Raw genomic sequence first — 13575 nt, 5'->3', positions numbered from 1 at the left:
AAAATGAGCATGACTCTTTAGCTCGCAAGAGTAACAAGCCAAGGAGTGAATCTCTAAAATAAATCCTGGTCCTCCAAGTCTAGGGGTTTGGCGTAGGGCTACCAACCCCATCCTAGGGAGAAAAAAATTGTTACAGAGACAGCAGCGAAGGAAAATAAATTGAACTCAGAGGCAAACACTGGACCCTCAGAGCCATCGGAAGAGGCTTGTGTGAACGGCAGTGGTGAAAGACGCAAGGAAGCGACTGACAGAAAGATGAGACTATCTCTTTCGCAAAAGTAAAGACGAAAACATGATTTTGAAATGCAGACAAACAATACACATTGCTAGCAAGCTGAAATGCATTATCATTATCATTGTTCAAACCTTACACCATTAAACGCTGAGCAGCGTGTTAAAGTGAAACTTCAAACTCAAGATCAAACCAAAAAGACTGGATATAAGCGTAGCGTTATACTGTTTATGCTCAAACTAGCATGTAGCTACATCGCCAATGGCAATGGTGTATCGTGGTAGTGGGAGTGTTAACCAGACCTACCTAGTACTACTGCAAAGGTCTCTTTGACTCGATAAATCTGGTTGAGAAGGAAAGTCTAGCTTCTTAGAACCTATATTTAGGACTTTGGAGCATTTTTTGGACCATGCTGAGAGGAAATTGTTTATTACTAAAGCTAGTTATAGTGACTTTTTCTTTTTTTTTCCCACTGGAAACTACGAATTTTTTAAACTTAAAGGAGGCAGCCCTGATGTTAACGAACAAAGGAATGTTTACCTAGTTATTCATGCCTGACAGGTAAAAAAATTGAAAAAAAAAGATAAATTTTTACAAACTAGATTTCCGTCATTACTATGAGTATGAGACCTAGCTACCTTGTAATTCCCTTCAGTTTACTGTGATACTGGCTCCGTGGCTGATTTTGTGGGCCTGAGAAGACTTTTAATTCAGATTTATAATCATTGAAAGAAGGATGTGTGCGTGTGTTGTTATACTTCTGTAAGTTATTGTGTTGTTGGTGATCATTACAGGGGCGTGTCCTAGTGTGTAAGTAATTTTCGCGATGGTGTTATAAAGGTATAGTCTAATTCCATGTGCAATTTAGTCATTGGAAAACTGAAGTGCAAGTTTGGGTTAAATTTGAATAACATAATATCACATAATCACTGTTGTATTATATTTCACAGGATCTGAACGGTTCAGGTATCATTTTAAAAAGCACTTTATGTAAAAAATTATAATTTGATAAAAATCATTTTATTTTAAAACTTTTGTATTTTTTTTTCAAAATTGGAAGAGAAAAAAAAGAAAAAAAAAAGAAAGGCATCTAGATAATTTATTTATTTGTTTCAAATTTCATCAAGATTGAAGGCAGTGCCTTATCTTTAATTTTGTTAATTTTTAAAATGTTATTTTTTGTTGGTGTTTTTCTGTCCCTGTCACTGACCGATAACAATGAACCAAGGCTAGTGTGAACTTTGCAATTATAAGACGGATAAGAAGTAATACTTTTGAATAACCAGCTTATCTTTTTTTCATAAATTAAGAAGACAAATGGATGTGTTGTTGAATTATCTATTTCTTGAATTCGTTTTTTTCCCCTTCTTGTTTTGTATGGCACGTTGCGTACAATTCGTTTCGCTTCCACTGTGATAATACAGACGCATTGGAGTAAAAAAGGTAACAACGAAAATAGCAATAATATTGTGTAGATACAATCAAACGGTGATTGTGCACAGACGTTTTTTAAAATTTAAGAATACGATAACGTTAGTAATGCTCATAAAATATGAACAGAAATAAGTAAAGTATATAAAATATCAATAAAAGTTGGGGTTTTGTTTTTAAATACCCAAAACCACAATTCAATAGAGGGATAGTGCATGTTGTATGTATACATCATATTATTATGCATTGTCATTCATGTGGATGGCGTGGCCAAAATGGTTAAGGGCTAACCCACACCGGAGACTGACTCCGTTGACAAGGCACTGCCGTCCTCTGCCGTCTTCCGAATAAAGACGCCGGGCACGGACAAAATACTAAGAATAAAGAAAAGACCAAATATACATGGATTTAATGGCTTAAAACTTGTCAAAATTTCTCAACCATGAAGGTCAAAGAATTTTTACTCAGTATAAATAAGAAGTTTCTCCCGGGGATTGAGCGAGGAAAAGAGAAAGTATTCCGTCACTTTGTCCGACTTTTAGATGCGTTGATTTTTTATGATTTTAAGAAAAGTTTCGCACTGGGTTCCTGACCTCCCATAGTGGGCAGGGGTGCATTTACTGTGTCTTGGAATGAGATTACTTGGTTTTGTCCTGGCCCTTGTCGGATAACCTAGCTGGGAGAGAAACAGTCAAATGTATAGTTAGAGTTTTGGGAGATGTTATTTTTTGTCTTGAAAACGTATGCACTATATTATGTTTTGTTTACATATTATATATGATTTGTAAACATTTGAGTGTAATCCTCTTAGTGAGGACCTGTCTTGTGCTTGTGTCTGGATGAGACATTTAGGTGATCACAAACTAAGTATGCCCCAAAAAACAACTAATCACATCCGCTCACCGAATATAACCGTAGCCATCGTTCAGTTATAGCTTAACACTGAAACCCAAAAAGACTGGCATTTTGAAGTCATTATTTGGTTTTTGCACCGCCTAGTGAGTTGTCGTTAGTAGAGCTCATGGAAACAAGTGATCCCATTGGTTGAACTATTATTGAATACAACTCACGATTTGTTTTCTTTTGTGGCCGAAGACTGGCATTTTGACGTCATTTTTTGGTCAGTGTCAGGCTATAAATTAACGATGGCGACGACATAACGCACCAACACATAAAACTGGTGCTTGGTATGGGTAGGTCTCGCGGCTCTTCTCTTTATTCTTAGTATTTTGACGTCTATATCCGGAAGACGGCAGAGGACGGCAGTGTCGGGTCCTCGGAGTCAGTCTCCGGTGTGGGTTAGCCCTCAGTCTCCTTTGTGGGTTAGCCCTTAGTCTTCACAACCGCCCACACGATACTTTCGAGAGTGGATATAATATTATTACTATCATAATGTTAAAGATAAGACTTGGAGTCTTTACATACTATTTGTACACTTTTAACATATAATTAGAACCAGACTGTTAACCAGTTAACTGCCGTACTCTGGAAAACACGTATTTAAACATTTGGCCAGAAAAGTCGTCCTTCAAATATCGATCGATTTAAATGACCCTCATCCTGGCATAAACTCTCAAACCTGAAACTTCGATATAGATTAATATTTGAAGGGCGAGTTTTCTGACCTAATTTTTAGATACGTGTCTTTCCAGAATGTGCGCGCGCGCGGCAGTGAACTGGTTAACAGGTAACAAATTAAATGAATAACTTACACCCTTCAGTTTGGTTGCTGATCCGTAACATACATTATGCAGCCTACAGTGTCAAAGCGGTGTCACGCCGGGATGAATAGGTTACTAGAAATTCTATTAATAACCGCACGAAAATGAAACTTGTGGTTAGTTACTCTTCGTTTTTGTTGAAGAATAAATACTATTTCTATCATTGTTAAAAACACAAAGCTCGTATTTCTCATTAATTTATTTCCCCCACCAGAGCATGATCCATTTTGATTTGATACCGTTTTGGGACGGTGGGTGACAAATAATTAGTAAATAATATTATAATAGTTCCCTTACCTCCGTTTTATTTGGATAAGACGAGCAGTGTACCATAGAATAATGTACTATGCTTACTTTTTGTGATGGTTTCTTTATGTTGATAAATTATACGCGTAGTATATGTTAGGACTTGTATTTGGTGACATGTATAATCTAAACGGCTGAGAAGTGGTGATAAATGGTTAGTTTCAGAACTGCATTACCGCTGTAGACTATAATAAATATTATTTATTAACGAAAGAATGGGAACAAACAGACAATGGACGTTTCGGGACAATACACACATTAACGTGGAAAACAAATAAAATAATTATTTGTTTTCCACGTTAATTTGTGTATGTTATGCTAACAAAGGGTTTGTACCCGAAACGTCCATTGTCTGTTTTGTTCCCATTCGAAGCCTCTCCATTTTCACTCTTTAGTTAGTATTTTCACGATCACCGGCTTCAGGCAGTCCCCTACCGTTTTATACTATATTTATTGTGGTGTTTTAATGGTGTGGATAATAAATAAATAAAACGTATAAACAAACAAACTACCACAGTTAATTTAAGGTCTCGTGTTTTTGTAATGCAATGTAAATTCAATAAGGTTTGAACATAATACAAAATAAATGGCTAGATAGTTTGAATATTTCATTCTGGACTCCTCTCATATATCTACTGCTGTGTAGATTACATAGTGTGGATACTAAATACAACTGAAGAAAACCCACGTTTTAAAACCCTCTCCTTACCACCTATTGGAAAATCGTCACATTTGTTACGATGCAACTGTCACTTTTCTCATCCAGATTTAATGTCTTTTTGCTATAGCTATAAAAACTTGACATTCTGTATTAGAGCCTATATTGTCGAACAACATTATGTATAGAATGTTCTTGTTGCTTTTCTGTTTGAGTAAGATATATCTCTTTTTGTGTTGTGTGGGTGTGAAGATTTGGGGAAAATTCTGAAAATGGCTGGTAAGGAGAGGGTTAAGTCCTGTGTTTAGTAGCGTTTGATATACCACACCGTATTGTAAAGTAGTCCTTTAGAGCCATTAGGACCATGGAGCCGGAGTTGAGCCCGGTTTCTATAGCGTGGAACGGACAAGAGCAATTGCTTGCTACCCTTTCGATAGGACGCTAGTCTATGGCAAATTACTTTCCGCCAGATCTAACAGACCCAGCCGCTCAATCACTGCTGGGTTGACAGGGAGGTCAGAAAAAATATCTCGACTACACCCTTTGTTTTGAAGCGAGTGCTCTACCAACTGAGCTATCGGGACCCCCGCCACAATGTATATTCCGCATGTATTTGAAATAATAATGCGGCTGATAACTAAATAATAGTGCGGCTATGTGGTCTAGTGCTATGACACTCACTTTCGGATCGGATGGTCCGAGCCTCGCTAGGTGCATAGTTGAGTTCTTGTAAAAGGCTCCTTACTCACATCTCTCACCGTATTCAGATGCAAAATGAGTATCTGGCCGTTAACAGCGTTGACTCTGTCCGAAAAAATTGTAATTTCGCCCAATAAACGCCATGTTATACCCTATATTATGTTAAGTGTTGCTGTTGACAGGGACCCTTTTGTAAAGCGCTTTGAGATCGTTTAGTGGATATTGCTCTCTCTCTCTCTCTCTCTCTCTCTCTCTCTCTCTCTCTCTCTCTCTCTCTCTCTCTCTCTCCTCTCTCCCTCTCTCTCTCTCTCTCTCTCTCCTCTCTCTCTCTCTCTCTCTCATATATCTCTCTCTATATATATATATATAACTCATATAATACTCTCTAACTACTATATACATCTCGCTCATATATAAAATAGATTATTTAACTACTAATATATATTTTCGATTTCTTGTTGGTTAGAATAAAATTATTTAAAAAAGTAAAAAATTTACCTGTGTTAGTAGGAGTATTAATATAATAATAATAATAATAATAATAATAATAATAATAATAATAATAATAATAATATAATAATAATAATAATAAATAATAATAATAATATAATAATAATAATAATAATAATAATAATAATAATAATAATAATAATAATAATAATAATAATAATAATAATAATAATAAATAATAATAATAATAATAATAATAATAATAATAATAATAATAATAATAATAATAATAATAATAAAATAATAATAATAATAAATAATAATAATAATAATAAATAATAATAATAATATAAATAATAATAATAATAATAATAATAATAATATATAATATATAATAATAATAATTAATAATAATAATAATAAATAATAATAATAATAATAATAATAATAATAATAATAATAATAATAATAATAATAATAATAATAATAACAGTGTAGATTCCTCTCGGTTAATAAAAAATGGTATGTTGCTACAGAATTTGAGTAGTGTACCATAGACTATTATGATATACTATTAGTTGTGTGGTGACTACATGATTACATAGTCGTAAATATAATGTCAATTAATAATAAAATATTTACAAAAGACACGTTTCAGGAAGTTCATTGAAGCATGTCGGTGGTATTTTCCCTTTGACCCATTTCTACTACTACTACTACTACTACTACTACTACTACTACTACTACTACTACTACTACTACTACTACTACTACTACTACTACTACTACTACTACTATTACTACTGCTGCTACTACTACTACTACTACTACTACTACTACTACTACTACTACTACTACTACTACTACTACTACTACTATTATTATTATTATTATTATTACTGCTACTACTACTACTACTACTACTACTACTACTACTACTACTACTACTACTACTACTACTACTACTACTACTACTACTACTACTACTACTACAATTCTTACTACGATTACTACTGTTGTTATTATGAGTATCGATGGTAATAGACTGTTAGGTACTACTTTCAAGCAGTCAGTTAGTCAAATAAGATTTTTTAAACCCAGACCAAGACCAGAAACAGATTTTACTAGCCTAAAAACAGAACATATTTTACGTAGTGCATTCAAAAACAATCTGTCAAACTTGACCTTATACATAATATATAATATCAATGGGGAAACAAATCCTGCCCTACAACACCAGAAATTCATCGACACTATAAATTATATTATTATACTCCAACAACAACAAAAAAAATCCAAACTAAAAAAAATTATTAAAAATCACTCAATCACCGACCCCCCCCCCCCCCCCCGGCAACCCTAATAAATGCAAAACGTTTCTGGCTCCAATCCCTTCTTCAAACGATACCGAAAAAGACTCAGACGATTTGAGCTGTTTTTGTTATTAGTTCAAGAAGGGGATTTGAGCCCGAAACATTCTGTATTTTGTTCAATTTTGACATTTTTACATTCATTTTCGTACATGTCGTATTTATTAAGAGCTTCTTCGCATTCCCGAAAATGCGTCAATCAAGTGATTTAAAATTATACTATAGATCTAGTCTTGGGAACCCTATTTCATTGTTAAAATTGAATTTTACGCTAAGCTTAAAAGATCAGAAGTTTCATATAAATCATTGGAGGGAAGTGAGGTTTTTGAATGTGAGACGAGAGATTGGCGGTGCTGTGAGGCATTCGGCTTCCTTGAGATCCCCCTCGCCATCAGTTAAAAGACCAGTTAAACTATTGTTTTCCTATCACGGAACCAGGATCTTTCTACAAATCAGAAATTTCTGAATTCAGTTGAGGCCAATAAATTAATCCCTGAAGAACTAAAAAAAAAACTGCAGTCCCCTTCGTACTAAAGTCACAACAAGATCGTGACAGCCTAAACAATAAATACAGGAACACGTTTCGGGTACAAGCCCTTCGTGAGCAAAACAATAAACAATGGACGGTTCCTTTGTTTATTGTTTTGCTAACGAAGGGTTTGTACCCGAAACGTCAATTGTCTGTATTGTTCCCAACCGAAGCCTTTCCGTTAGTAGTGTCCCGTTGCTGTTATAACTATTTTGATTTAAGCAACATTATCCAGAGAATAAATGATAAATTTAACAATTTTAGTCTCGCCTTCTAAGTAGTGCCGCGCTGAGGACCGGTCCTTTGGACCGGTCCCTTTGGACCGGTCCCACGGTCTTTTAGCTGTGAACCGGGGATCGGTCCCATAGTGAAGACCGGCGGCGGTCCTCACTTCTTATCACCTTTCAACTAGTGCCGCGCTGAAGACCGGTCTGATCACCTTCGGTCTCGCGCCATAGCCTACTACTTCCCCAGTGATTCGTTGCCTCGGTAGCCTATCTTCCACCAATCACCACCCATCCCACTTAATTAATTGCACCCACCCCCCTTTGCCATACACTAAACGACAAAGACGACCATACAGGCAGACGACCACCAACCTCCACTCCGCAAACCGCCCTTTCGTGTGTGAGATGGGGGGAACAGGAGGCGCACGCCTTGGACGATTCCATTATACGGGGTAAATTTCAAAATTTACTACACCATAATGATCGCAATGACAATGATCTATGGTGAAGGCATGACCCCTCTTCTCTAATGGGTTATTGTTTGAAATGTATGTGACTACTAAAGATGTGTGTGTGTGTGTGTGTGTGTGTGTGTGTGTGTGTCGAACCTAGCAAGTAGCAAATCCGATTTTTTGTTTTCTTTTGTCCATCTCTTGTCACCACTCCTTTCTATCGCAGTGTTGTCATTTAAAATAATACAATAATATTAAAATTTCGTTTGGTGTTTTTACTAATCAAATACTATGAGTTTCATTAGTTTCTTCCTTCCAAAAAACCCAGTTATAACGTCTGAATTTTAAAAAAGTCCAATAGAATATTTGGGGACCCCGATAGCTCAGTTGATAGAGCACTCTCTTTATACGCAAAGGGCCAGAGATCGATCCCGGGTGCAGTCGAGTTTTTTCTGAATCCCTGTCTACTCAGCAATGAATGGGTAGCTGAGTTTGTTAGATCTGGCGAAAAGTCACCATCGACCCCTCTTATTACCTCATCCACCCCCTCTTATTATTACTTCACGTCTCTCTCTTACTCTTCAATGCTCGCTGCCCTCTAATGTGTGTGTGTGGGGGGGGGGGGGGGGGGGGGGGGTAGGAGTTGCGTGTGTGTTTCAACGCCACGAACAACTCGACCAACGCTTTGGGCGGTGCCATTATCTCCGTTAATGGGGATAAATTTCAAATTTTATTAAATTATCGAAGTAACAATGAAGTACGGTGAGCAAATAAAGAAGGCATCACCCCTCTTCTCTAATTAGGTTACAATTTGAAATGAGTGTGACTACTCTGTGTGTTTTACTCCTGTAGACCACGGTTTTCATCGTGTAGCGGTTCAAGAATGAACGATCCCATGGTCTCAAAGGTCAAACCGGTTCGAATTTCCAACAGTCTATCAGGAATGTTCAATGTCGAAAAGGACCGGTCCTCGCGGTCTTCATTTCCCAAGGACCGTAGGACCGTGGTCCTTAAGCTTGCCAAGGACCGCCCCGCACTACCTCTAAGGGTTAATTAAGCAATTCATATTTTGGACATATATTAATTATGACAAGAACACGATACGTCGCCTTGAACTTTTGCTTGAGGTCAGGTAATTCGCCTGGTTGAACAGAGACTATATTATGTTTTGTTTCCAGCCGTCATTGTGTTGATGTCGACATTGCGTAAACTATTTTAGAGGAATAAATATATCAGTGTGTGTTTGACCGTAAATATCGTAAACTTATAGATAGTGTGCGCTTGGCTAAGAAGCTCACAACATTGCCATCCGGAAGTGTAACGGACCAACACACAAAACTATGTGTCACCTTGAAAGCTTATAGTCTGGTTAATATAGTTTAGTGAGAATTACTCATAAACGCGGATGTGAAAAAACAATAACAAAGACCTGAGTGACCTGGAGCAGAACTAACGACAAATCACTTGACGCTTCTCAAACCTAAAAATGACGTCAGCAGATACGTCCAAGTGGGTTTTTGTGTCAGGCTATAGATGGAACGAAGTTGACGTTACTCAGATCTTTGTATTTTTTTTTTTGTACCATCCATGTTTATGATTAATTCTCACTGAACTGTATTAACCAGACTATAAACGTTCAAGGTTACACAAAGTTTTGTGTTTTGGTCCGTTGAACTTATAGATAGTATGCAGATGACGTCACTCAGGCCTTTGTTATTGTTTTTGCCATCCGCGTTTGTGAATTGTTCTCACTAAACTGTATTAACCAGACTATAAAAGTTCATGGTTACACAGAGTTTGTGTGTTGGTCCGTTATACTTCCGGATGGCAATGTTGTGAACTCCTTGGTCAAGTGCATTCTATCTATATTTCCGGATGGCAATGCTGTGAGTTTCTTAGCCAGGCGCACACTATCTATACCGAGTTGTAACAGCTTTAAAAATAATACACAAAGGGATAGAATGGGATGTGTTACCTATGTCTGAGTTCCAAGACCTTGGCTTTGTATGATGTCTTGCTTCTACTCAATCTCTGATGAATATGACGATTCGTAGTTTTTCAGTCTTGTACAATAAATTTAGTTGACAGCACTCAGCTCTTTCTTATTGTTTTTAGACCACGAGTTAGACTAAGTTCTTACTCAAGTCTCACTAACTTTAATGGACTATAAACATCAAAGGTTACACATAGTTGTATAGATAGTATGCGCTTGGCTAAGAATCTCATAACATTGCCATCCGGAAGTATAACGGACCAACACATAAAACTATGTGTATCCATGAACGTTTATAGTCAGGTTAATACAGTACAGTGAGCATTACTCATAAACGCAGATGGCAAAAAACAATAACAAAGACCTGAGTGACGTCATCTCCGAACTATCTATTAGTACGATTGAACAGGTGAGAATGTTATCTAAATGTGTAGCATCTGATGAAGGTTAGGAATTATTACAATGGATGGAATGAAGTTGACGTCACTTAAGTCTTTGTTATTGTTTTTTTTTTTTTTTTGCCATCCACGTTAATGAATATTTCTCACTCAACTGTATTAACCAGACAATAAAAGTTCATGGTTACACAGAGTTTTGTGTGTTGGTTCGTTATACTTCCGGATGGCAATGTTGTGAGCTTCTTAGCCAAGGGCATATTATCTATAAACAATTCGGTCTATGACCTACATTATAAAAAACAAACTTTAATTTAGAATAAAACATTTTGCTTCCTCAAGCCTTCATAATATTTGTTTTTTTTTTAAATTTCTGTCTCACCGACCATTCTAACTTTCTCTCTCTCCAATTGGAGAGATTTAGATTCAGGTTTTCGTCCAACCGAGTCATCAATCACATGATTTGTTACTGTCCAACGATTGGAAATTTCTTTACAAATATAAACACAATGCTTTGTTTATGAAAATTGGAAACATACCCATGTGTCAAGCTGAAAAAAATGACTAAACGTGATGTTTGATATTTCAAAAGCTGTGAACACTTTTCATTATGAGGGTCACTTTGAGCACATTTTGCGATGTGACCAATGACCTCGAACACATGGAAAGATAATATAGATCATCCCCATTACACAGTTTCGTCACCCACCCGACACTCACTCATTCGATCTCGACACACACACAAACACACACACTAACACACACAGACTAACACACACACACGCACACTAATACACACACAAACACACCGTGACCATAAAAGTGAATAATTTTCACAACATAACAGCAATACATGCAATGTTAGTATGACTGGGAGTTTAATGTTTGATATTCATCTATAGATAGTATGCGCTTGGCCAAGGAGTTCACAACATTGCCACCCGGAAGTATAACGGACCAACACACAAACTCTGTGTAACCATGAACTTTCATAGTCTGGTTAATAGATAGTATGCAGATGACATCACTCAAGCCTTTGTTATTGTTTTTGCCATCCGCGTTTGTGAGTTGTTCTCACTAAACTGTATTAACCAGACTATAAAAGTTCATGGTTACACAGAGTTTGTGTGTTGGTCCGTTACACTTCCGGATGGCAATGTTGTGAACTCCTTGGCCAAGCGCATTCTATCTATACAGTTTAGTGAGAACAACTCACAAACGCGGATGGCAAAAACAATAACAAAGGCCTGAGTGACGTCATCTGCATACTATCTATAGATAGTATGCGCTTGGCTAAGAATCTCATAACATTGCCATTCGGAAGTATAACCGACCAACACACAAAACTGTGTGTATTCATGAACGTTTATAGTCAAGTTAATACAGTTCAGTGAGCATTACTCATAAACGCGGATGGCAAAAACCATAACAAAGGCCTGAGTGACGTCATCTGCATACTATCTATAGTTTTAACCAGTGATGGTTTTGCTTGCAGAGTTCTTTTGTAATCTGTTTACGAGTATCTTTGAAATGAAATGGGCGTCTATCTGCATCTGTATAATGTAATTGGATAATTAATTGATTAATTAATTTATTTTGTTTTTAAAGTATAATAATGTTAATTAAGATAACCCTCATCTTGTTAACAAGTTTCAAAAACCTGGAACTTCAATGAAGTTCCATTTCGAGAGCTTTTGACAAGGTGAGAGTCGTTTTAAGCAATCGATATTTAACCCTCTCCTTACCACCGTTTTGAAAATCGTCATATTTGTTACGATGCAACCGTCACTTTTCTTATACAGATTTCATTTATTTTTTTTTTGCTATAGCGATAAAAACGTTACATGCTGTAATATGGTTCATATTGTCGAACAATTATTTTATGTATATAATGTGCTCGTTGCTTTTCTGTTTGAGTAAGAAATGCCTGTTTTTGTGTTAGGAGGGTGTGAGGTTTGGGGGAAAATTTTGAGAATGGTTGGTAAGGAGAGGGTTAAAAGATGAGATTCTTGATCAAGACTTTTTAGACATTTTTGTTCAGAGTATATACGGCAAAATGTGTACTTTTTAAACACCTTGTGAATATTATTAATCTTCAAGAACTCTAGATAAAAAATCGTTTCTCCAACAGGAAACCATGGCAATCTCTGACAGAACAAAATGTCTCTGCTTAATGGACAACTTATTGGTTTTCTTGACCATCGTGGGTGTTGTTGCTGGGATAACTATTGGTATATTGGTCAGACAGGCCGACCCTTCGCAGGACACTATTATCTGGATATGTACGTTTTCTGTGAAACATGTATCCTTCTCTCTCTCTCTCTCTCTCTCTCTCTCTCTCTCTCTCTCTCTCTCTCTCTCTTTGTATTATCTCTCTAATAATTCAACCTTTGGTTCAATATTAATATATTTATTTATATCCCTGTTACGTGTGAGACATTTTTCATTATATTTTTATAACATATATATTTACTTGAAATCTGTATAGAACTGTCGCTAGTATTTATATGTCATGTTTTCATGTTCCTTTTTATTATCGAGACTTTATTGTAAAGCGCATGGAGCCCTCCAACGGGATTATGCGCTATATAAGCGCAATATACTATGATTATGATCAGTCATTTGACGTAGAGAGTCCCTATCTAGCCACTCTATTTGTAGTCACATAATAGGACCGAATATGATCCTTGCTGGTTCAAATGTGCTCAAAGCACTTACATGGATACCCCCCCCCCCCCCAAAAAAAAAAAAACAAAAACAAACAAACAAAAAAAAAAAAAAAAAAAAAAAAAAAAAACAAACAAACAAACAAAAAAAAAACAACCAAAAAACTAAAAAAAACCCCAGAAAAACAAATCAAAACAAAACAAAAACAAACAACAGAACCAACCCCCCCCCCCCCAAAAAAAAAAAAAAAAAACAACAAACAAACAAACAAAAAAAAAAACAAAACAAAAAACACCACTTAAAATGAAGGACAAAACATGACGCCTGCTAGAGACAATGCTATTATCGGTCAGGTGCTCATTTTAGACTTGAGTACTGTAAGAGAATGTGAGTTAAAGATCCTTAACCAATGACTCAACTATGCCCTGCTCAGAACGGGACTCGA

At 36.3% G+C, this 13575-nt stretch overlaps 1 protein-coding gene across 3 annotated transcripts in view; it reads left to right on the top strand.

The window, feature by feature from the left end:
- Window positions 1-13575, top strand: part of LOC144978393 (excitatory amino acid transporter 2-like) — a 70541-nt gene that overhangs the window by 33167 nt on the left and 23799 nt on the right. Inside the window, exons 1-2 of one of the 3 annotated variants that reach the window (XM_078924358.1) lie at window positions 1461-1675; window positions 12595-12745. In XM_078924358.1, coding sequence (XP_078780484.1) covers window positions 12601-12745 — 145 coding nt within the window. In that variant the 5' untranslated portion in view covers window positions 1461-1675; window positions 12595-12600. Of the gene's footprint in view, window positions 1-1460; window positions 1676-3685; window positions 3845-12594; window positions 12746-13575 lie in introns of those variants that run through there. The other 2 variants (XM_078924357.1, XM_078924359.1) reach the window with 2 other exon arrangements.

Source organism: Berghia stephanieae, chromosome 8 (assembly GCF_034508935.2).
Source record: "Berghia stephanieae isolate SIO BIC M18660-M18661 chromosome 8, UCSD_Bste_1.3, whole genome shotgun sequence".
In the NCBI taxonomy this organism is placed as follows: domain Eukaryota; kingdom Metazoa; phylum Mollusca; class Gastropoda; order Nudibranchia; family Aeolidiidae; genus Berghia; species Berghia stephanieae.
The sequence above is the reverse complement of the archived record's forward strand: the minus strand, read 5'-3'. Positions and strand labels throughout refer to the sequence as shown.